This window comes from Electrophorus electricus, chromosome 3, assembly GCF_013358815.1.
Source record: "Electrophorus electricus isolate fEleEle1 chromosome 3, fEleEle1.pri, whole genome shotgun sequence".
NCBI lineage: Eukaryota > Metazoa > Chordata > Actinopteri > Gymnotiformes > Gymnotidae > Electrophorus > Electrophorus electricus.
This window is the reverse complement of record NC_049537.1, coordinates 12,935,379-12,959,238: the sequence shown is the minus strand read 5'-3', so window position 1 is coordinate 12,959,238 and position 23,860 is coordinate 12,935,379. Positions and strand designations below refer to the sequence as shown.

The 23,860-nt window shown below is 44.7% G+C and overlaps 3 protein-coding genes across 3 annotated transcripts; all 3 read right to left on the bottom strand.

Moving 5' to 3' along the window:
• Window positions 1-238: 238 nt before the first annotated feature.
• znfx1 (zinc finger, NFX1-type containing 1) lies at window positions 239-11,168 on the bottom strand. Its single transcript, XM_027000633.2, has 16 exons — window positions 11,110-11,168; window positions 10,231-10,335; window positions 9,780-10,079; window positions 8,566-9,635; window positions 8,087-8,373; window positions 7,672-7,913; window positions 7,268-7,390; window positions 6,872-7,020; window positions 6,482-6,625; window positions 6,102-6,219; window positions 5,567-5,844; window positions 5,197-5,336; window positions 4,630-4,930; window positions 3,402-3,512; window positions 3,186-3,281; window positions 239-3,049 (listed from the first exon to the last, which is right to left on the bottom strand). The coding sequence occupies exons 2-16, from the start codon at window positions 10,268-10,270 to the stop codon at window positions 602-604; spliced, it is 5,847 nt and encodes a 1,948-aa protein (XP_026856434.2). The 5' UTR covers window positions 10,271-10,335; window positions 11,110-11,168; the 3' UTR covers window positions 239-601.
• A 334-nt stretch (window positions 11,169-11,502) lies between these two features.
• ddx27 (DEAD (Asp-Glu-Ala-Asp) box polypeptide 27) lies at window positions 11,503-19,932 on the bottom strand. The gene is made up of 21 exons (XM_027000746.2): window positions 19,575-19,932; window positions 19,298-19,447; window positions 19,105-19,164; window positions 18,823-19,018; window positions 18,647-18,696; window positions 18,295-18,381; window positions 17,886-17,991; window positions 16,603-16,776; window positions 16,276-16,426; window positions 15,921-16,020; window positions 15,450-15,591; window positions 15,202-15,355; window positions 14,953-15,034; window positions 14,349-14,526; window positions 14,013-14,119; window positions 13,829-13,925; window positions 13,650-13,741; window positions 12,854-12,974; window positions 12,606-12,702; window positions 12,440-12,511; window positions 11,503-11,955 (listed from the first exon to the last, which is right to left on the bottom strand). The coding sequence occupies exons 1-21, from the start codon at window positions 19,659-19,661 to the stop codon at window positions 11,940-11,942; spliced, it is 2,319 nt and encodes a 772-aa protein (XP_026856547.1). The 5' UTR covers window positions 19,662-19,932; the 3' UTR covers window positions 11,503-11,939.
• A 1,158-nt stretch (window positions 19,933-21,090) lies between these two features.
• On the bottom strand, window positions 21,091-23,757 carry snrpb (small nuclear ribonucleoprotein polypeptides B and B1). Its single transcript, XM_027000747.2, has 7 exons — window positions 23,627-23,757; window positions 22,659-22,810; window positions 22,459-22,570; window positions 22,224-22,376; window positions 21,797-21,929; window positions 21,363-21,488; window positions 21,091-21,267 (listed from the first exon to the last, which is right to left on the bottom strand). The coding sequence occupies exons 1-7, from the start codon at window positions 23,627-23,629 to the stop codon at window positions 21,230-21,232; spliced, it is 717 nt and encodes a 238-aa protein (XP_026856548.1). The 5' UTR covers window positions 23,630-23,757; the 3' UTR covers window positions 21,091-21,229.
• Between the last annotated feature and the right edge of the window lie 103 nt (window positions 23,758-23,860).

Here is a 23,860-nt window from a genome sequence, read left to right as displayed (position 1 = left end):
ACCTTGCCTTGCCTGTTTATGACAGAGCAAACGTGTGAGACTCAGAGAGCTCCTGCACAGCACACAAACCAGCGCTTGGTAAACAGTTCCAAATAGAGAGGGAGTCGACGGTCGGAATTACAGAGGTGGAAAACAATCCTGATGAGAGAAAGAATTAGGAGGAGGAGGAGGGGATGGGCTTTATATGTGAACATACGCACATGCACCAACTTCCACAAATGCTAGTCAAGCCGTGATGCATTTTTCATTTCATTTATTTGTGGATTTCTTGTTCTCAATTAACAGTCACCAGTACGCCCCTGCCCCCTACTGGTTAAAAAAAGATGCACAAATGAAGTCTTCACTGTCTGCTAAGAGCCTACGATGGTAAATAATGGTAAAATCAGAATAACGTGCCCTGTCTAAGAAGTCATTATTCAAATGCATAAATTTATAGTCTCCAAAACAATTATGAATAGTATCTTTAAAAACCAAAAGCAAGTCTTACATGACGATAAGTGTAAGTGTGCCAGTGATATTTTTATTCCATTATTCTTGATATGAATGAAACAATAATCCCATCTAAGTGCAAGCAGGACAAAAGTAGGCAACATATATGAATTTAAAAGTTACGAGGGTCAAAGTTGAGCATGTTGGCGGCCTCTGACCAGGCAGGATGCCGTGCCCCATCCATCTCTGTTGCCACAGAGTTCCCCTCAGCGAGAGAGTGGTTGGCTCCACCAATCACAGCACCACATGTAGGACACGCACGCTTTTCCATAGCACCCCCACATTCCCCAATGGCATATATGTGGCCATTAGGACACTTATACCAATGACCCAATTTCAGATTCATGGCCTTGATGATCATCACTCTCTCTTTCTCTGTGATACCCAGGCCACTGTGTGGAAGCTCAGTCTCCAGCTGCTTGAAAATGTCCTTCAGTTCAAACTCATCCAACTCAGTGAATGGCCCTGGATGCTCCAGAAGCTTCCACGCCCGCCTCACCTCGGAGCTGACTCTGATTCCGAGCTCCCTTGATTTAGCCATCTCACAGCGGACACTGAGATCAGCCACGTAGGAGAGTCTCTTCACTTCACACTCAAGATCTTCAACCTGCTGCTCAGAGAATCTTTGCGAAGCATCAAGCATGAACTGGAGGCATTCTTTACAGCGCGATGACAACAAGTCAGCCTCCAGTGAAGCTGTGCAATCACTCTGCATCTGCAGCAGTTTCCCAATACTCTCGAGGAACGATATCAACATCTCCTGGTGCCAGAGGTCTTGAAGAGACAGGCAAGACTCCTGAAGCTTATCTCCGATTTGAACATATTCTTGATAGAAGTGCGCAATAAGGTTCTTCTTCCCCTTCAGAAACAACTGAAGCTCCTCCTGCTTAGATTTGATGTCAGACTGCATACCTCTGATCTGCTCCTTCACCTTCTCGATGTCTGCCAGGCTGCGGTTGACATGGGGGCCATAGCGCACATTTCTGCGAATGGGCGTGCGGCACCTGGGACACTCCTTGAGTCGGATGGCCCGCTGATCCAGGCCAGCTTCCTGGTCCTCGTCCATGCCCATGTACAGGTCCATGGCCGTGGACTCGATGATGTGCTTGCAGTCCTCCAGCTGAACAAAGCGAGCGTCCGGCTCCTGTTCGTTACCAAAGAAGATCTCGGTCACTTCCTCATAATGGCACACTCTGCACTTATCTGGGCACGGGTCTCCACAAAGCCCTATGCAGGGATGCCCACAGGGCAGTGTCTCATTGCATTTCTCCTTGCACGGAGGCCGGTCGCACGGCTCGTGGCAGAGTTTGCTGCAGCTCTGGTGGGGGCACGTCCACCCACAAGGCTCCATGCACGGGACGCAGGGCTGGCCGCACTGCCTCTTACACGTGCTATGAATGCAGCGGTTCTGACAGGGCACTGTGCAAGGCGGGCAGTTCCTTGTGCAGGGCACCTTGCACTGGTGTGCGCATGGAAGAATGCGCTGGCACTGATGCTTGCAGGCACTGTGTAGACGCCCATGGCGACATTTGTGGCATGTCCCCAAGCAGACATGACCACACTTCAGGATGGTGCCACATGGGGTTCTGCAGGGTGGGCATCTTGTGGGGTCCGTGGAGACGTGGCATGGCTCGACCTGGGTGTGTCCACATTTTAGAGTCATGGGAACTTTGACTTTGCAAAAGGCAGTGCATGGCTGTCCACAGGTCGCTTGACATGGGTGGCCACAAGACAGCTTCTTCTCACACGGCACCATGCAGAGGAACGAATTAGGATCCACATGGCAGGGCATCCACTGATTGTGTTGGCACTTTGGAATAACCTTCTCTATGGGTACCTTGCACTTTCCACACTCCTGATAGCACAGACGTGGGCAATTGTGCCCAAGCTCACACAACACCTTGGTGCAGTTTTTATTGCACTTGTATTTCTTGTGCTCGGTGTCGTATGGGTGACACATGCGGATGCAGACGTGACCACAGTCTAGGCGGTATTCACAGGGCTTGTTGCACCCACCTTCTGGGACTTTTAAAAAGTCGTTGGCGCAGGCCACCTGGGTGCATGTTTCTGGGTGGTTCTGGCAACTCAGGGTCAAAGCGCGACCCACCTGATCTTTCTCCCGCAGAGTGTGAAGGATGTTGCTCCACAACTTCACCTGGCTAAACATTTCCGTGTTCCCCAGGCAGTACAGCCCCTTCTTGGCGCGAGAAAGTGCAACACAAACGCGGTTCGGTATCTTCAGGAAGCCAACCTTGCCCTGAGCATTGCTGCGCACCAGTGACAATATGACAATATCGTTCTCCTCACCTTGGTATTTGTCAACAACATGAACTTTGACCCCTGAGAACTCCTTGGCGGGCATGAGCTTGCGTAAACAGTAGAGCTGGCCAGTGTAGGTGGTGAGGATAGTGATCTGAGAGGGCTGGTATTCCTGACACAATAGGTAGCGGCACAGTGCCACCACAAAATTAGCCTCCTGAACGTTTTGGTGACTTCGGCCATCCTTTATTTCCAACTCAGAGAACTTGTGGTCCACAAAGAAAAGGTTTGTGAGAACCCCCTACCAGAAAAGACAAATGTTAAGCTTGACTATGCTTAGTAATGAATAAATAATGACAGTTCTAACAGCTCATATGGTATCAAACAATCACATGTAGTTGCACAATTGAAATAAATAAGCCAGTTAGGCTGCTTACCCTAATATTTTCATACTCCAGTACAGAAGGGTGATTCTCCAGCTCTGAGTAGATATGAGGAGTCAAGAGCCGAGCAATTTCTGGTCTCATACGATGCTATAATAATAACAATAAAAGAAGTAAATGCAGTGGTTGGTAAAAACAGAATATGATGCGGTATAACAAATATTTTGATTTGTGTGATATAAGAGTTGCTGTTCAGATTTATAAAATTACCTGGTAGTTAAGTCTGACAAAAGGGAACTTCATATTAACGAGCCTTTCAAACATGGACACCTCCAGATTGAAGTTCTGGGCTAGTTCATAGACTGTGGCACTAGGTCTCAGCTGTGAACAAACACACAAGAGAAAGTCACGGTTATAGGGTATTCATAAATGGTAAGCATATGAGTTCTCCTGTGTGCACTAGATCTACACTGCAGATCAAAATTAGAGAACAACATACAATTTCCTAAATGTCAAGGTCACTGTGTAGTCCTATGTGAATTTATCCTAGCAGGAGTAAAAGATCAGTATTTTAAGCTTATTTCAAAAGTTTCAAAAGTATATTCAAAAGTATATATTCTAAAGCACATTATAAAAACTTAAATGAGATAATTGAAAAAGAACACTGATCAAATTTAGAGAATGGGTAAAGCAGTTCCTTGAAACTGAAAACATTGAAACAATGAAATGGCCAGCCCAGAGTCCTGATCTAAACCCAATAGAAAACCTCTAGAAAATTCTTGGTGACAAACCCACAACAGTCACCAAACTGTGGAAGAGATTGCAAGAAGAGTGGATCAAAATCACACCAGAGCAGCGTGAGAGACTAGTGATGTCCTGTGGCCGCACATGTGCTGACGTTATTCAAAGCAACGGCCTGTACACTTCCTGCTGATTGGTGACTGTTTTAACCTTCAGAAAATTTTGTTGTAATCTTTCTCTGTGCTACAGTCATTGCTGTTCTGTAATTTTGATCATTGTGTTTTCTGCAAAATAAAGGTTTTATTTTGAAATATCTTGGTTATTTTGTAAAACACTGTTCTAGTGGCATGGTATACCCCTAACAAAAAAATCATTGTTGACCAATGAAGATTACATTATTTCTGAAAAAAACAAGTGTTCATAAATTGTTCTCTAATTTTGATCTCCAGTGTATACGCTAAAATATGCAATTAATTGCAATCAATGGCTCTGAATACTGATCCTGGAAACTCTGTGCACTTCACATCTTCCCCTACAGATAATTGAAGCTCTAGTGAGCGGAGCTGGCTGTGCTTGAGCATATAAAACACAAATGGAGCATATAAAACATGAATGGTATGCTGGCTCTACACTTCTGGGCTTGATTCATTTCAAGCAGGAACAAATCTGCAACTCTTAGGCAGGAATGAGATATTAAATATGCTTTTGTGAATTCATGGTGTGGAGAAGAAGCGTGTTTGGGACGTGTGGCCTGCACCTGTTGATGATCTCCGATCAGAATGAGATGCTGGCAGTCGGGGCTGAGAGTGGTGATGGTGTGGGCCTCCAGGACCTCGGCGGCCTCCTCCACGATCACCAGCCTTGGGTGGAGCTCCTGCAGGGCCTGGCGGTATTTGGCGGCCCCTGTGGTTGTCATGCCAATGACTCTGGCACGCCTGAGCACGCACAAGTCCTCACGCCGGCGGATTTCAACGAGGCGCTCAGCAGCATCCTGAAAGGCTTGCTCAGCATGAAGAGACTTTTCACGAAGGTCAGTCTGGTAGCGCTGCATCCAGAGGCTGAGGAGAGAGGAAGGGAGGTAAAGAAGGAACAGCGCAAAAGGAGAGAGAAACAGGAATGAGTGTAGTCAAATTATTAACCTTAACTGACCTACTGCTTATATGAGTTTATCCAACTCTAAATCCATGGTTTTCAATTTTTTATAATGACTTTGATGGTTAGATCCTGCCATCTAGTGGAGAAAATGTTATTGCACGGTTAACATAACTATTGCAAGGTGCAGCTCCAGAAAAACTTGCTTCCGTTTGCAGTAGCGTGCAATTACCGGTAAAGCCTCCATCTGTCTTTCAATTCAAGCTGCCACACATTCCTCACTTGCCCCTCTTCTTTTATGCTCATGGCTGAACTCTCCCTCAGTTCCCTCTTGACCATCTGCTTCAGCTTCCTCTTCTGGTGACGCTGAACCTGAACAACCAGAAACGCAGAGGAGTGGCGTTGGAATGATCACACACAGACAAACCTACCTCTGAAACACCAGTGGGGAAAAATGACAATGAAGAAATAATTAAATAATGGATTCATCAAAATTTTGATTTAAAATGTTTTTCATCCTGAAAGCATACTTGAATAAGCTTTTATTAAACCATCTTATTCTGAAAGGTTAAATCATTGCTATTATTCCATAAGTATCTTACCTGCCACTTTTCATCATCGACCGTTCTATTACCCTGGGCCTGTGCCTGGGCCTGTCCCTGGGCCTGTTGCTCTTGGGCCTCGTCCTCAGCCTGCTCCAGGTTCATGGCCAGTGTGCGCTCTTCCAGCTGAGCCATGAGCTCCTCTGTGTTGTACTGGTCACCATATGTGTCCCAAGGCTCTGCGTCAAAAAGGATCCTCTCTGCCTGAATCAGAGCTGCCTCTTCATCCACTTCCAACAGCTCCTCTTCCTTTTTGGGCTCAACCTCCTCCTTCCCTTCTGGGGAAGGGAAAGAAGATGGAGAGGTTGTTCTTTGTTTTACACTATAAAGTACTAGTGGTAATCAGTGGTGTAATGAAAGTGTCATGAAATAATTGATACAAGTAACATAGTTCCTGTTGCATACACTTTTTGCAAGTATACTTTTTTGAACTGGACAAAACACATATATTAAAAGAATGTTAGATCATTGTATATGTTAAGGACTCTGGTAAAATAATCAGCTTTACCAGATTTTACTGTTTGGTTTGTCTCACCTGCATTGCCATGGAGAGCCTGCTGAGATGGCATCTGCTGAAACATGAATGCACCCAGGTCGAGCCACTCGATGATTATCGGGACCTTCCCTCCTACATTCTCAAATCCATTCTGCATCTGTGTCATTCAGAGACACACAGACAGACATACACAAACACACACACAAGTAATTCTGTGTTGTCTGCTGATACATGCTGATACAACCAAAATACAAGCAAACAAAACATTATGAAGACAACAATGATAATGATAATGAAAATTATGATAAAAACAGAGAGCAAGCCTTTTTTGTAAGTGGAAACTGAAGCTAACCCATACATATTTACAAGCAGTGTTTTTTTTGGTTGTTTGCCTGACTGGGGCATGGCCTTGTACTGACCGGCTGCCGATTCAGACTGTACCGGTGCTCATCAGACATGTGCTGCCACAGGAAGCGCTCATTAATGACCCCATGCAGACTGCACTCCAGACGTAATGACTGACTCTTTATCTGGTTCTCCATGAATTTCATCTCCCGATAGATCTGGAAATTACCAGCAGGTCAGCACTTTTTCATTTAGCAGTATTAACATCACTGAAAGAAAAGCTTAAACTATGAGAATTTGGGCTCGGAAACACATTTTTAAAAAAACTGTAAACATACAAACATACAACTACCTCATGTTACAGAAAATACTAAACAACCTGAAAATACTAAAAATAAACTACTAAAACAAATTGGTGCATCTGTTCAGACTTGAAGGCTAAAGGCAGACTAATTGGGGTTCACCTCAGAATGGGCCCTCTTAAGGTGTGATGGCAGGCTGCGACGGAAGTCAGGCCGCTTGGTCACCTCTCGTAGAGAGAAATGTTTCAGGATCTCACTATTACTGCGCCCTCCAACCCTCACGATGCCCTTCTTTAAGAAGCTGTGGATACCTGAGGACAAGACATCATAACCTCCTCATCACAAAGCCTGTGGATTCTAACATGGAGTAACTTACTGAAGTCTCCAAAGATCCTTTAAATGTATGGTATACAGTTCGCCTGATGCTTCTGTTAGAACAATGGTGGCATAGGGACAAGAAGATATGTGCTATATCAACCAGTCGATGCTATTCTGAAACACAATAATCTTATTTACAACAGATAATGTCAGATATTGAGCATATAAGCCATGTGGTACCTTCCAGAAACTGGTCTAGAGCATGGTTGGTGTAGCAGACCACCAGCATAGGGGAACTGTTTGACCATGCCATACTGTTCTCCAGCAAAGCCTGTGCGATCTTTAGCCCAACATATGTTTTCCCTTCAGAGAACAAAACATCTTGTATCAGTGGCAGTTAACACAATCAATAGCAAAAACCCATATTAGTTTAAGCTCCTCTGCCCTCCTGCAGAGTTATGTCACAACCCTAATCAAACAAATTTGTTCAAGTTTTCAAAGATTCCTTTCATTAATTATTTTAAGTCTTTAATTAAGGGGCATTATTTTACAGCTGAAACTGATCTGTAGAGGTCCAGCTATTCAGAAGCCTGGTGAACATTTGGACAGGCGCTTTCATTTATGATAAATCCTATTTTCCCTACCTGTGCCTGGTGGGCCCTGTATGATAGCTAGCTCTTTAGTGAGTGCCAGTTTAAGGGCTTGGAGCTGACTCTCATCCAGGCCTAGCTGCTCCTCAGTGGGCCATGCATCAGGCTGCAGAGGGTTGAAGGGTTTGATACTGTCCCGATGGTCCTCTGCTGCAACGCAGGACAGATCATACGCCCTCACAAATCGTGTGAGGTATTCTGGAGGGTGGACATCTGGGTTACATTCCACTATGTACCTAGAAAAACAGTCTAGAATTAACAGTGGTGTCACCATATGTATCTGAGACTGTGACATTCTGCCATCTGAAGCTCACTCAAGCAGACTGTGAGATGTCATGGAAAAATTGGGAAAATGGTACTCTTTAAGGCTGGTGAAATGGGTACAAAATCAGTTTGAATCTTTGCACACCTCTGGAAGGGGAGCTCGTCCTCCTCTTGCTCCTGAAGTCCCTCCAGGACATAGCGGTAGGCCTCAAAGTATGCGGTGGTCTCCACCATCAGGAAGGAGTGAGAAGTCTTGATCTCGAGCAGCTCAGCTTGACTCTCTCTAGAAAAACACAGCTGGACATGACCTTCGCTCAGCTTCTTGGGGTCACGATCAGCAACCGTGGCAAAGAGGAATGTTTCAAAATTGTCCATAGACAGGCAGACCAGGGACCCATACAGAAGTCGTTTGGAATTCTCCCAACGTACAAACTGCAAAACAGTGCATAGCTCTCATTTTATTCCCTGTAACTTCTCAGGAAAAACACTGATTAATGAATGTTATTTATCACCTATGAACATTTTAACAAGAAACATTCATACTTGTACTTAATGTGAAAATGAATTTAAAATAATCATAGTGTCAAAATTATTCATTTATTATCATATTTATCATTATCTGACCTGTAAGGGTCGGGGGTCGAACTGCACTTTGTAGGCAATGCCCGATGGGGTACAGAGTGGTACGATGACTCTGGTGTCAAAGTAGACTCTGATATCATCGAAACGCCTTTTTCTCATTGGCTCACCACTCTCATCATGCTGACTTTCAAGCAGCTGCCTGATGCCTTCACGTAGCGGCCTCACAAAGTCCTCTCTCAAAAGCCTAAAATGAGTATCCAGGTAGATATGAGCACTGGGATAGCTTTGCCACATAACGTTGGGCCGCAGCAATGGCTTTTGGTCCTGGTGGAATTCTTCAGGGGTTGGATAGACTGCCATGCTCCTGAAGTCATCCTCCCCTGCTTCATTGCCTATTAGGACAGTGTAATTGTCTGAACGTAAGGTGCCCTCCCTTGCTTTCTTCTGAAGGTGATCAACCAGGCCCTGGATCTTCTCTAGGTCATTGTCAACACTGGCAGGGACATCTGTCCCAGATGCTCGTAGCTGGTTGACCACTGGTTTCAAGACAGCCACCAGCATGGACACGGAGAGGATGGAGCTGGAGGGGAACATACTGACCATGTCCATCAGGAGGCTAATGATGTTTTCCAAGTGCAGTGGGTACTGCTGCCTCCGATCTGGGTTGTAAGCAGACATCATCCCAGTCACATAGAGAGGAAGCATGGTTTGGAAGAAGCCAGAGTCCTTGACTGTCTGGGCTACATGAAGCACTGTCCTGCGGTCATTCTTGGCCTGAAAGGCCTTGCGAAATACCTGACAGAGCAGCTGTACAAGGTCCTGCCGCATGGGCTTCTCCTCCAGCAAAGCGCGCAAGCCTGGACTGGATGAGAGGGTAATGGCCACCACAGATGTGTCTTTCTCCAGCAGCTCCTCCAGCGTTTTGTACCCAAGTTTACGTATCTCCAGGGCTCCGTCTCTGCTGTTCCCTCTCCCACCAGGTCCCCTCCCTCTTGGAGCCCCTCCTCTGTCTTGTCCTGCTCTTCCTCTCTGAACCTCTCCAACTCTGTCTGTCTCCCTCGCAACATCCAGCCTTTGGTTTCCATTGTTTTCTCCTCTCCTCTCACTTCTCACTCTCCAATCCCCCTCTGTGCCACCCCTGTTCACACCTCCTGAACCTCCTCCTCTACCACCTCCACCTGCTCCCCTCCCTGCTCCCCCTCCTCTACCAACTCCACCTGCTCCCCTCCCTGCTCCCCCTCCTCTACCAACTCCACCTGCTCCCCCTCCTCTACCACCTCCACCTGCTCCCCTCCCTGCTCCCCCTCCTCTACCACCTCCACCTGCTCCCCTCCCTGCTCCCCCTCCTCTACCACCTCCACCTGTTCCCCCTCCTCTACCACCTCCACCTGCTCCTCTCCCTACTCGCCCTTCTCTACCACTTCCACATGCTCCTCCACCTGCTGCACCTCCTCTGCCACCTCCACCTGCAGCCCCTCCTCTGGAACTTCTAGCATCTCTTTGCTGATTAGATACTCCAATTTCCTGTCTTTGTCCATGCTCTGGACCTGTGGAAGCTAAAAAAAAAAAAAAAAGAAAAAAAAAAGAAAGAAAAAAAAAAGGTAAATCGGCATCAGGATTAAATGAGTGAAACCAAATTATGAATCATATTCTGAAAAGAAGAACAACAAAAGGAAGAAGAGACAGATAGACGTCTTGGCTAATCACCTCGTCTTTGATGTCTTTTCCACTTGTTTTGGTTGTCCATTCTTCAGCAGAGATTTCTGTCAGTTTTCCTCTATTTCAGAGTAAAGGTTATCCAGTGGACATACACTGTTACGATGAACACATAATGAAAAAGACCTCACTGATTTTGAAATTAGGTTCAAACTCGGTTCCTGATCCACATACTCTAAGGTAAGAGAAGATAATTCTCTAGATATCCTGAAGGGGCAGTAGGCAGGCAATTTCTAAGGCAGGCCATTTCAACACACACATGAAAGCATGAACAACCCGATTTTTTTTTCACAGCATTATTACGGTTTTAACAACATTATCGTTACAAGTTCAGATTAACTATCCGTGAGATTCTAATTCGCACAATACTCGATCGGGTTATATTCTATCACATCACTAATCATTTTTAACACCAGGTGAACAAGTAAATTCCTCCTAACTGCATTAATGCAACAAACACACCACGACAAAAATATAAGCACACGAAATATTATTAGTATGCCGACGCTTTCCACAATGTGGCAAGTAGCCAACTTATTCTTAACCCTCTTCCTGAGATGTCGATGCAAACAAATAGACAAATAGACAAATAAATTAATCATCATAAATACTACACCGACTCCACTCGTGTCCTTACATACTTAATAGCGGTAAAATTGATTTTATTCTTGACATTCGCTAAAGCTGCTCTCTCTTCCATTTTCCAGGAAATAACGTACAAAATAAAGGTTATACCGTCACTCTCGAGGGGACAATCTAAATCCAAAATCGTATTTTCTCCCGGAATATCTCATTAAAAAATATAATTTTATATAAAAATAAAAGGGTTATCTAGATTGGTCGTGTAGTTAATACATCCCAGCAACGAACCTGTTCAGTTCATGGCATCTCTTCCTTTCTGTTGATGGGACGTTCTCGCTACGCCTTTAAATACCGACTTGAGTTTCGATTTCGAGTTAATGGGACTCCGTAGGTGAACGCGTTGACTCATAACCCCGTGACTATCAGTAAAGCAAAAGCAAATACTTTGTTGCTTTGCGACATTTTAAGGGTTCCGTTTTATGAGTCTCTGCCGTAAATGCCCACATGAAACGTTTCATCTCCGTTACAAAAGTAAGAACATAGGTTTTGGACTGAAAATTTCTGTAGAGTGCCGAGTCTGAGCGCAGAATAAACAATCACTCCAGGACCTGCAGTTTGGTACTTTGCTATTTTCAAATGTTATTAGCAATGATGGTCATTAGTAATGAAAATACAACTGAGTTCAGACCCACGAGTTTTTAATAACTTCGCAGAATTTTGCGACTGTAGCCAAGAAGCAAATTTCACAGATACTACAAATGCAAATAACAAACTAGATTTAACTGTTGCAAACAGAACTAAAATCCACTTGTTTTCTCTCCATCCATAATCAGTTGTAATAACGCTGGTGCCAAACGGTCAGATTCCTCCAATTTGAGAACTGGGCTTTCTGTTGCTCCTAGTTTATACTGTAGCATGCAAGGTGGAATACACGTTTTCTCGGCCACAAACAAATGTACAGGTGAATATGCAGAAGGTCAAGTTGTCTTCTGTAGCGAGGCTGAGAGCAGATTTGCTTCCCGCCACACTCATATCTGGAAGCTTATGGGAGCTGCAAGCAGAAGATGATGGCAAACCCGAGCAAAAATGCCTTTGTTACTGCAGCCAGCATAAACTCCTCACTTTCTTCTGAACCTGAAAGCAAAGAGATAAACAGGACCTCATCAGCACAAAGAACAAAACTAGAGCTTCGACATTGCTTGATCAGACTGAACAAGATACAAATGAAGAAATAAAAGCAACTAATATAGTGCAGTGGTGTTTCCCTCTCCCAGTTATGGAGTGCACTTTAGGCCTTGTTTACCTTTGGCATTAAAATACATACATCCAGATGCTGTCCATATATACATGCAAGATATCAGCGTAACCTCACATGATCGGAATGTGTTTGGACATGGCCATCATGATCCCCGTGGGCGTGCGCATGTGTGATGCAGCCAGCTTGCTGCCAAACTCATGGCCTAATGTCACATTTCAAAAAGGGCCAAGAGTAAACATGTGGGGTCTTGATTAGATGATGATCTGGTCTTATGTGAATGGGAAGTGTAAACAGGGCCTTAGTGTTTTCCCCTCTCCCAACACATCTGTTGGACGGGAACAGCAGTGATGTACAGCGTACTTGGCTTTGGATTTGAAGCGTCCTCCTTTCTTGTGAACGTGGCCGAGTCTTTTTCTGTCCTCAAAAGAAGGTCTGCAAGAATGCAAAAGAGTGTTAAGAACTCAACCAAATTAACCATCGCCATTATGATTCTGTTAAAGCATTTGGGTATGTCTAAGGCCCATACCCTGCTCTGTACTGCTTCAGAGCTTTCTTGCTAACGTTGGTGAGTTCTCTGTCAAACACAGACTTCTTTGCAGGCTTCCCACCTTTTTTGGTGGTAGCTGGAAAAAGAAAAATGGAAAGATGAACATCAGAAAATCCAGTGCAGGCTAGACATGGGGGTTAAATGGAGGTGAAACATAAAGGTGGATTATAGCTGACTAACAGCTCGAAGAGCTGAGGCTAAGAGGGAGCCGCCCCTTCAATGCCGACCTGTCTCTCTTGGCTCGTCCTCTGGCACTGCTCTCGCTCGCTTGGGCTTGCGGTCTCGCTTTGCCACCCGCTCAGCGTACATCTGAGACTTAAGTATCTCAAACTGAGCTCGCTCTTCAGCCTGGAAGACACACACAGGAAGTGCAAAATAGAACAAAAGTGAAAGAAAATCCTGACTGCTTTACAAGATGCACAAAATGCTACCCTCAAACATCCATTACAAGAGTTACAAAATGACGTATGAACTGTATGTCTAGTGGCTTATCAGTAACATGTTTACATATTTCCTGTCCTTTCTCTATAAACAAACTCCAGACCCTGTCAAGTCTTTTTTCCACATTTCCCAGACTCCCTTTTTTTGTCTTATTTCAGTTGTCAAAAAAGTGGATGAATAGTCATCTCAATGCCTAACAGTAGCCAAGCCAGTATTAGCCTAGCTTTGCCAAGCAGAGTGGCATCTTGTGGGATAGTAGGGTCATAGCCTTGCCCACGGGCACAGCTATTCATACGGATTCTGGTACCAGCAACCCTCCAGGTCATAGTCCAGCCACCAACCAGCCAGCCCAAAACCAGACAGACTCCAACCTATATTACTTCGACAACACATCTATACTTTTCCTAATACATTTTCTGAATTGTCTCATTTTTCTAGGTCAAAGTTGCTGCTGTTGTTTTTTTTAATGTCTTACTTTTCCAGACTTTGCAGACTGCAAAACCTTTTGAGTAAACGTGAAAAGTTACCACAGCGGTGGACACTACAGCAAAAGAGACACGTCGCAGAAGAGAAGCCCCCTACCGACAGCACTTTCTTCTTGCCCTCGTTCAAGAACTGGGCACGTTTCTTCTTCCCTCTTAGAGCCAGGTCGAAGTCCTGCAGAGCCTTGCTCACTGTGGGGACGGGTTCATCGTTACTCATTAGCATGAGGACAGTCTCACCCCTGCTTGGGGGCCGCCGGTGCGGTAAAGCCTACTCACTCCGCTCTTTCTTTCTCTCCTCGCGCGTCTGGAACCATGTCCTCGCCAGTGGCTTCTCGTCCGCCTTCTGCGTGAGCCGCTTCTGTGCTGAGCTGATCTGAATGATGGATGCCCAAACGTGGCAGTGAGCGGAGAAGGCGTTTGCATTTCGGTGCGTTTGTGTCTCTCACTTACAGTGCCGTACCTTTGCTTCTGACTGCGCCATCTCTTTTTCTTCTTTCTCCAAACGCAACACAGCATATATGTCTTTCTCCAACTTCTCGATCAGATCCCGGAACTTCAGAATCACCTCTGGTACGCAAACAGCAATCACCCGGCACATAGAAGAACATTTACCATGCCACTCAATACATTGGACCGCAGAAAAATAATTCCAAGGTTAAAAGGAAACTCATTCTCAGTTGCTAAAAAGAGAGAACTTCTGCTCCACGACAGATCAGTAAACTGCCCAACTCAAACAATTAATGAGCTTGCATGATACTCTTTTACCGTTATGGTAGCTCATTTCATACTGTTTTACCTTGGGGCAGAACGCGAGCTTTGACAGGCATCTTGGCTTTTCGCACTATCTCCTTCAGCATCTTCCTCTCGCTCTCCCCCACCAGAGAAACAGAGCGGCCCACCTTTCCTGCCCGCGCTGTGCGCCCCACCCTGTGGACGTAGTGCTTCAGCGTGTTGGGCATGGTGAAGTTTATAACCTGGGCAGTAGCAGAAGGAACTGTTAAACCCTAATGAGGCTTTTTACACGAAGTGGAATTGTGTGGAGAAAGGTAAGGTTTTATCAGTTTATCATCATTTGTCTGGTGGGCAGGCTAATTAAAGATGTATTCAGCGGTGTGAGAAAGCAACTGCAGCATCTGTCAAACTCCAGCCAAGTATAAGAGAAAAAGAAAAAGAAAAAAATAATTTTAAAAAAAGAAGGGCATATCCTCAGGTAAATCCTCAAGCCTGACCTAATAATCATCTCACTACATTTGATAGCCCACAGTAACCGTCTCTAGTATGAGTGAAACTAAAGACAAGTGAGCTCAGACTTCAGCTTGTCTGGTCAGACAAGAATACTCCAAATTATACAAACAAAGTGATATGATGCCTCAATATTACACAGCCGTTGATGGACCTACTGTTTTGACTCCCTCAATGTCCAGACCTCGGGCTGCTACATCTGTGGCCACCAGGATGTCAATCTGTTCATCTTTAAAGCGCCTGAAAGAAGTCCAAAAGAGAGAGGGACTTAAAGTTGCACAAATGCACCTTTAAAACCTGGATGTGCATAATTTCCCAAATACAGTCCATTATTACTTTTTGATTACTGTCAAATTTCATAAGATGGCTTTCAGGTGTTCTCTACTTCAGAAAGTCAGCACCCGTACCTGAGACTCTCCAGTCTCTGAGTTTGAGACAGGTTGCCGTGGAGCTCGCCAACCTTTAACCCCATGAGGCCCAGGAGGATGTGCATGCGGTGCGCCTGCTTCTTGGTCTGTGTGAAGAGCATGACGTGATCTTGGAAGGTCCGCGTGAGGAGTGCTGTTTGGGCAACAGGGAGGGCAAAGTCACGACCATTCGTCTCTGGTTACGGCAGACCACCAAAGCTTCATCCTAAACCTGGGGGGCCTCTCACCTGCCACGATGGCCTCCCTGTCCCCTTCCTTGGCTGGACGGATCCTCACAAACTCCTGCCTGAGGTAAGGTGCCACGTCTGTGTTGCTGTTCACGAAGATGCGCACTGGCTGCTTCAGTGAGACCGAGGCCAAGTCTTTCACCTATTCCACACACGCACACACAGCCATGAGACTCTCTCCCACACATGCTTTGCTCATAATAGTATGTGCAGACATGACTTCTCCTGAACTCCAACTGATGACACCTGCCTTTCACGACTCACAGCTAACTAGCAGTGTTCATTTTCACAAGTTTAACCCTACAACATTGTACAAGCATGTCCAAACTGGAGTGAGTACACCTGTAGCCTGAACACAGAGGAGAGCTGTAGTGGTTAATGATGACTGCGTGGCCTGCATGTGTGTGCTCAGCCATCAGAACAGACCTCTGCTGTTGGCACCATCTCTGGGTCATTAAGAAAGCCAGTTACCTCCTCACTCATGGTGGCAGAGAACAGCATCGTCTGTCTCTGGTAGGAGCACAGGCGGATAATCTCCTTCATCTGCTCTTCGAAGTACTCATCCAACATCCTGTACACACATGGGAAGAAAATGGCCAACAAATAAAACAACCATGCACATTCTCTCTCAAAAAAAAAAAAAGCTGAAAAGCCTTAACCAATCAAGTGCCAAGACTATAGCTGCTTACTATGTACAGAGGCTGTTCAGCCCATTCAAGTCCTACATATTCTACATATTAAACTGTACACCAAACTGAGAATTGCTAGAATGTTAGACTCTCGACAAAGAATCAAAGTATGGTCATCCTGCCATAGCCGTCCTCACCGGTCTGCCTCGTCCAGAATGAGGATCTCGATCTGGCTGAGCTCGAAAGACGGAGTGTTGTGCAAGTGGTCGATCAAGCGGCCGGGCGTGGCGATCAGGATATCCGGTCCTGCCCTCAGGGCCGCTTCCTGTGACTTCAGGTCCAAGCCACCTGTGCACAGGTGGAGGAGACATCACTGACGTGACATGGAAGAAAACAGCTACGCCCAGCTACTACCAGCAGCATCTCAGTTAATACAAAAATCCTCTGAATGACAATGCAGAACATTACGAACGATAAGAGTGCTCTTGGCTTCAGCCAGTTTAATTACGAAAACCCTCACTCACCCACGGCAAGGCAGCAGGTGATGTTGGTGAACTGGCCCAGCTGGCGAGTCACAGAGTGCACCTGGATACCCAGCTCCCTGGTGGGTACCAGCACCAATACCCGGGTCACCTGCGTCTCCCTCGGCTTGTAGAGGAGGCGCTCCAGAACTGGGAGCATGAAGGCCGCCGTCTTCCCTGGGGAAGGGTGGAGTAGGGAGAGGGACTGATTTAGCTGATCAGTGACCAGTGCATCATTAAAGCCATGGCTGGTCTGGTGAGCCTTTTATTTATGTATTTTGTTTAAATCAGATGCCAAGCATGAGCACACAACTGCTTCACACCAAGACTGTTCACATGACCGATACCAACACCATCAAGGTGTGCAATGTGTTACTGGAACTTTATAGATCATGTGCACTGTTCCTCGCTCATCCAACAAAACTATTTTTCATTTAATTAAAAATATGTATATTTTTCTTTTTAATTTTTGCTTCCAGTAACAAACATCCTTTTGCGATACATCAGCACTGATGTTGGGATCACAGAAGTAATATACCATACATACACCTGGTAGTCTGTGCTAGGATTTACATCACACAGTATCCCCAATAGGCACAGTGAGTCAGGGTGGCACGGTAAACTGCCATAATGACCCACCAAAAAAATGCGTTGACTTATTTTTCTGCCAAAAGGTAGTCACATAGCCAAAAGAAAACAGGTCTAATTCTTTGTGACAAGACACTGAAACTGTACCTACACATTAGATTCTAACAATGTTGGAATTCCATACAAAGAGATGTTTTCTGAACATATTTGATTCTGACATAGGTGTAAGATGCTCCGCAAGTAAACCAGGTGAAACAGATTTACTAGTTTCTGCCCTATAGATATTTTTAATCCTGGATGGAACACATTTCTGCAAAGGAGTTCCTCTTTTACGTTCCATTGTAATTTTCCATGATTGCTTCGACCATTTATGATCTTTCATTACTGCTTTTGTTTTTATTTGGTCTATGGTCAGACATGCTTTTTGTTTTGATGATAGGCAAATATTCTTTCTGGAACAAGACTCAATTCTTGAGAATATGTTAATCACCAAATGGTCCTGCTTTTCTATCTCTATATTCTGATGTATGAAGAAATGAACCGCGCATGCTTCTCAGCATCTCTGATTAATGACACTTAGTCTGAGATGTGTGACAAAACATAAATGACCACATAGATAGAATATATACTATAAATACAGGACATTCTCCTTTTCCTATAGAGTGTAAATAAAAGCTGGCCCCACACTTCTAACTTACCAGTTCCTGTAGCAGCACAGGCACAGACATCCTTGCCCAGCAGACCCACAGGCACACAGGCCTTCTGGATCGGTGTGGGCTGCCTGAAGCCCATGGTAGTGATGGCCTGTGGAAACCACACAACAGCTAAGCATAAATAACATGTTTGTCCAGAGCACATCTTCAAAGAAGCAGTTCCTAGGTGGAAACAATCCAGTTTGCATTAGCCACATCTGTCATTCACGCTGACGGAAAAAATGGTACACACAGGTGTGTGGTTCAAATATAATTTGGATCTCACACATACTGAATTTAACTGCTGTGGAACAAGTGCAGTCCTTCACTGTTATTTCAAATATCTGGATCACTGAACTCACTGATTTTGTGGGTAATTTTAATAAACCCATTTCTCAAAAGCATAACGTCTGACCTTCAGCAGTGGTCGGGACAGATTCATGTCCTGGAATGTGAGGCTCTCGTCGTACTGTGATGCATCTTCAAAAAATGCTTCAGGTTGCTAAAAAGACAAAAGACTGAAACTCAACAACCGGACAGACACAGCCTACAGTTTGGGGTTTCCAAGCCTGAGAAAAGAAGTCACTTGACTTTCATATTTTAGTGTTTATCCTACACCAACACACCCATTTTAACATCATGAAGGGCTTAAGTAGCTGTTGTGTTTAGTTGGGTGTGTGGGAGCTGAGAATACAGAGGTACTTCAGGAAAAGGACGAGAAACACAAATCACTGCAAAAGTCAAGGAAAAATCTGTTCATGACTTGCCTCTTCTGCAGCCTTCTTTTGGCCTTTCTTGCCTTTTTCTCTGACTGTATCTGTGGAGAACAAACAAAAAGTGTGCATGTGTGAAGAACAGATAAACACAGGCTAACTCTGTTATACACCTGTTATATACCAAAGTACATTAGGAGTCAGATGTTACTTGCCAATATAGGCCTTACCTGCTTTTTTGAGGACTTCATCTCCTGAAGAAAATTCATCCTCTTCATCACTCCCTCCATCATCATCCCCATCAGCAGTTTCTTTGTCACCAACTTCATCTTTGGCATCATCACTATCTTCATCATCAACCTCATCCTCCCGCTCTTCCTCAGCAAGCGGAGCACCTGTTTTTGTGCCCTCTTTCTGAGCCCTTTCCTGAATGTCATCAGATTAGTAAGTGAGAGGCATAATGCAATCAAACATTGCATCTTTAAAAACTGCATCTGGTGTCTCGGACTTACCTCGATTTTGCGCTTTTTACGCACTTTTTCTATCTTCTCATCCAGTGTGGTGGGTGCTTTCTGAAAAACAAATAGTGACGAGGCTAAATCAACTGGGTGACTTCGTGAATGCTGTTAAGTGTCCATCTGACGTGTCCATCACTTAGAGTTTATGAAATCAGATGAGACTGACTTTATGAGATTATGCCCTTACCCTCTTTTTGAGTTGGGCCATAACATCCGCCATCGCCCAGTCTTCGCTGTACAGTCCATCTCTCTCTCCAAACTCAAAGTCGACATTGAAGTCGCTGTTGCCCCGTCCTTTCAACGCTCGCTTCTCCTTATTCAAAACAATTGGCTGTTCCTGTATATTTTACAGTGAAGTTTTCGTGTTTGCAAACAAGTGAGCTACTAAGATAGTTATCTAGCAACTTTTTTTTCACAAAAAAAAGCATGCCATTTTTTTAGTTAGCGGACAGACAGGTACCGACCTCTTCAGCATCAGACTCTGATTCGTTCTCCTCGGGTACATCTGCCTCATCCTGAATGGTCCCAATCAGATCAAAATCTGACAACATATTGCTGGCAATAACTTTGTCTTCAGACCACACTAGCTAGCCAGCTAGCCAAGTAACTAGCATTTGCCAAAGAAAGCTGTCTAGCAGGAAAGTGTCAAGACCGCAGAGTATTCTGTATGATGCCAATTGTAAAGTTTATTAATAGGCTAAAAATAACAGGCAAATATAAAAAAAATAAAATAAAATAAACAAATAAATAAGTGTCAACACGTACTATCTAGACATTCTACCCTCAACACACGTGTGTTGAAAAACGTTCAGGAAGTACGTCATGTTCTCGCCTGCTTTCAACGTCACCCAAAGCCGTTCATTTCTTAGCAATACTGCCCTCTTAGGTCGAGAAACGGAACAGAGCTAGATGGAGACGGAGTTGTATGCCGAATACAAATATGAGACTGCATAAAGTTAAGATAAAAGAACCTTTTCGAAAAAAAAAAATGTAGAAGTAATGAGGTTTAGAATTCAGGAACCGATATAATTTACCTGACATATAATATTCTGTATAAACTCTTGCAGAGGTTACCTCAAATCTAAAGAAGCCCATCACTTCCCGATCACCATGAGAAAAAGTAAACAGCTACAACTTCAGTCCAGATTTTACACTGCATTCACATTACACAACTGTAAGTAATTATAAACAGAGTCCCTTACAGTCTTCAAAAACAGACTGAAGACCCAACTATTTGCTGATCCTGCACCTATGTTGAGTAACAACCTCAAGTACTTATTGTAAGGTATTGTTTATTATACTTATTTTAGTCTGTTTAGAGCTTGCATTTTGTTCTTCTAGGCCTCAGTACTGATCCCTGGATTTAAACAGCATTCTAGTTCATTGTTATCTTGGATTCTAACCTACTACACTGGCTAAGATTCATTCTATGAGTAAACGACAAAGCAGTTTTGTAAATCACTCTGGATTGGAGTGTCTGCCAAATGCAATGTAATACAGATTGAGGCTCAGGCTCATCATTGTTTTGCCACTTTGTTAATCCATATAACTTCTGGTCTTATTTTCATTCATGTTCATATTAACTTCTGTTCTCAAATAAAAGAGATTTAGTTTAAAAGCCACCTTGTGTGTGTTGATTCAGCCCTGATACTCACTCTCACAACTAAGGTAAAGTATGTTTGGCTGAACAACTCAAGCCTTTGGTTGTGACGAACAATAATTCTGGTCTGATTTTCAGACCAGTTTATGACTTCACATCATTGAGATGTATAACAGTTTAAAAGGAATTAATAGATGTTAAAAGTTACAGCACAGGGATTAGGATTTGCTAGACCCTACTACTATTCTGTTCAGTCATGTCAATACAAAGCAGCAGGCTGCTTCCATGACAATTGGAGTCAAAATTTAAAAACTAATGCAGCCAATAAAGTTCAAGACGAGCGTTTCATATTTTTTAAAAAGCAGAACAGTATACACACGCATTTTAAAACCATCCAATAAACACTTTATTTAAAAAAAAAAAATTACAAAAGGCAAAAAAAAATCAACTTAAACTATACAAAGAGCTCATAGACAAGGTTTCCAGCAGGAGGAAAACAGCTCAACGTCTGTCAGAGACTCAGGGTCTGGGGGGCCGCATGCCCGGAGGAGGGGGCCCTGGTGGGGACAAAAGAGAAGTAGGAAACAGCTGTCACTCAAATACTGAAAAGCAAGTTAGAACAAGTCTAAAAGAGCTTGACAGGCTGCCTCACCTCTCATTCCAGGGGGCGGAGGCCTCATGCCTGGAGGGGGCATGCCCATAGGAGCCCCACGGCCAGGGGGCATGCCCATCGGAGGCCCCATTGGTGGCCGCATGCCAGGGGGAGGACCCATCATGCCTGAGAATAGGGAGGGCTTCAGTTCCACATTTACAACAGTGACCAAGATCTAGCTCACATTGTTCTGAAGCCCATCAACATAGTCCCAACAGTTTGTATGGGTATGTGATTCTGAGCTCAGAGTAATCCTGCTTCAGAACTGTCTCATCATCAGTCTCAGTTTGCACAAGAGTTCATCATGGCAACAGAATCAGCACAGCCATTCTACTCTGCAAACTGATGGAGGTAGGGTGATGGCACTTCACACAATGTTCCTCTTTTAACTGATTTGAGAGCAGCTTTGCAGTTGAGTGGTGAGGGAAGGTTACCTGGAGGTGGTGCTCCTCTACCCATGGGTGGAGGCGGGCCGCCCCTGCCCGGGGGGTACTGCGTGGGAGCACCGGCGATGCTGGCGCCAGCTGCTGCAGCAGCCACTGTGCCCCTTCCCTGAGGGGTCATTACCTGGGACAGAGAAAGCGAGCAGCTCATGATCATTAAAACAACCTCAGCATGGAAGAGAGCTAATGTAGCTCAACTTCATGGAGGACGGATGGTGGTGCCCAACACCTGAATGTCACAAAAGAGCAGAGAAATCCAGGCCTACATGTTTGCTCCAGTATTCGATTCACCCATGCAGCAACAACACCGCAAATTAAATTGTTTACTAAAACTAGACAGCAAAACCAGGTGGTGGTGATATTTAGAAATCAGGACAAAGGTGTCCCTGGAGTCCCACATTGTCAGGAAGATTCTCACCTGTTGTGATGGGCCTCCAACACCACGCACTGGTCCAGCAAGGCCAGCAGGAGCCTGGGCCATGGGAGCTCCGGCTGGAACACCTCTGCCTGCTGCCCTGCCCACACCAGGGCCTCCAGCCACCCCTGCCAGGGGCACACGGGCGATCCCCGTCTGTAACAGCAGCCTGCCATCAGACATGTATCCACAAACTACAGGAGATCCCAAATGGATTTGAAACGAATCTGAGACTTACATCTTTGGGGGGAGGCCCCTCTACTGTCATAGAGACCAGATTCTCTCCTCGGAGCAGCACAAGGCCCAGCACTCTCTTCTCTTCCCTCTCTGGCTGTTTGGAATTTTTGGGCCTGTAAAGTGGGTACAGCAGCAGTTAAGACCGTTGCACGCCAAACCTCCAGTATACAGGGTATGCTTTATACGGTCTTGTAGTCTTACTTGATCTTTCTGAATTCGTCACAGTCACACAAAATGAGGTTCATATGCTTGTCAAACGCCTTGAACGTTCCGATGAATATACGACCATCTTGCAATATACAGCGCATTCGATAGTCGATGTGCTGGAGCATCTTGCTGCTTTTCCCGACCGTCTGCAAAACAAATGGTTACTTAGTCAGCTCCGTCATTTTGGGTCACAGCACAGAAATTGGACGAAATCTCTTTAACCCCCACATTACTATTGCAAAGGTGATGAACAATTCATCGCGGTATTCTGCAGCCCTAAATATTTTCCAACTATGCATAACATCCCTCAAACTGCTAACACTAAAAGTAACACGTAATGCTGCGAGCATCTAACCTAGCTAACCATCTTGGATACAGATGTGTTGAAATATTGGTAGCCCGGCTGGATAATTGAGTCCTTTTGAGCGCCGAGATTAGATACATTTCTACCAGCTAGCTTTAGCCAAAACGTTATTTATTTAGTTGAAGTTATCTAGCAACAAGTGAAGCTGAACAGTCTAAGAAAATGCGCAGCTAGTTAGCTAGTTTGAAATCGTGTGTGAAGCCAAGCCTACCATTAACCTACCATTAGCTACAACGCTAAAGACTAAGGGACTTTAGCTAGCTAGCTAGCTCATAGTAGCAGACAAGCTAGGTAGTTAGTTACGAGCTAGTGCATTTGTACTCCCCATTCATTGTCTAACTACCTAGCTACGTTTTATACCTATACATCAATGGGGGAAACGTTGAAGATGCTAAACAAGAAGTTGAACAAAATATGGTCATAAGGAAGTGTTCGTCAGAACATTTCCCCTCAAATGCAACCAAGAGCTAGCTAACGTAACCTTAACGTATGCATAGCTAGCATATGACAAATATATGCAAATTGCTTTTGTAATAGAAGAAAATATTAAAACGAGCACCACCAAGCAGAGCGAATAGTTTAAACAATGAAGTCTTACCATGATTGCTGTTGGGATGGCTCCGATTAAAATCGGATTCTGCCTAACAACTTGCAAAAATTGACCCGCGAAGCCAACAGCTTGGCGCCGCTTGGTCCTTTCTTTATCGCTGGCTAAGCGGAAGAGAGCACATACTCTATTGTGTCCCCCGGAAACACGAATCTCAAACAATTCGATCCTCCCCACAGGATAATCACGTTCCACTGCTTTGTTTGTTATCCGAACTTTCATCGA

Excerpts from the sequence above, each read along its gene's own strand:
- znfx1 (XM_027000633.2), bottom strand. The coding sequence starts at position 10,270 with ATGGACAACCAAAACAAGTGGAAAAGACATCAAAGACGAG. Across the intron at positions 4,931-5,196 it reads GACAGATGGAGGCTTTACCG|CCTCTGGATGCAGCGCTACC; the intron begins GTAATTGCACGC and ends CTCTCTCCTCAG. Across the intron at positions 3,050-3,185 it reads TGGAGTATGAAAATATTAGG|GGGGTTCTCACAAACCTTTT; the intron begins GTAAGCAGCCTA and ends CTTTTCTGGTAG.
- ddx27 (XM_027000746.2), bottom strand. The coding sequence starts at position 19,661 with ATGTTGTCAGATTTTGATCTGATTGGGACCATTCAGGATGAGGCAGAT. Across the intron at positions 16,427-16,602 it reads CACCTGCTGCCTTGCCGTGG|GTGGCTTGGACCTGAAGTCA; the intron begins GTGAGTGAGGGT and ends ACCTGTGCACAG. Across the intron at positions 12,703-12,853 it reads GGACGAGCCAAGAGAGACAG|CTACCACCAAAAAAGGTGGG; the intron begins GTCGGCATTGAA and ends TTCTTTTTCCAG.
- snrpb (XM_027000747.2), bottom strand. Across the intron at positions 21,930-22,223 it reads TTGGAGGCCCATCACAACAG|GTAATGACCCCTCAGGGAAG; the intron begins GTGAGAATCTTC and ends TCTCTGTCCCAG. Across the intron at positions 21,268-21,362 it reads TCCGCCCCCTGGAATGAGAG|GGCCCCCTCCTCCGGGCATG; the intron begins GTGAGGCAGCCT and ends TGTCCCCACCAG.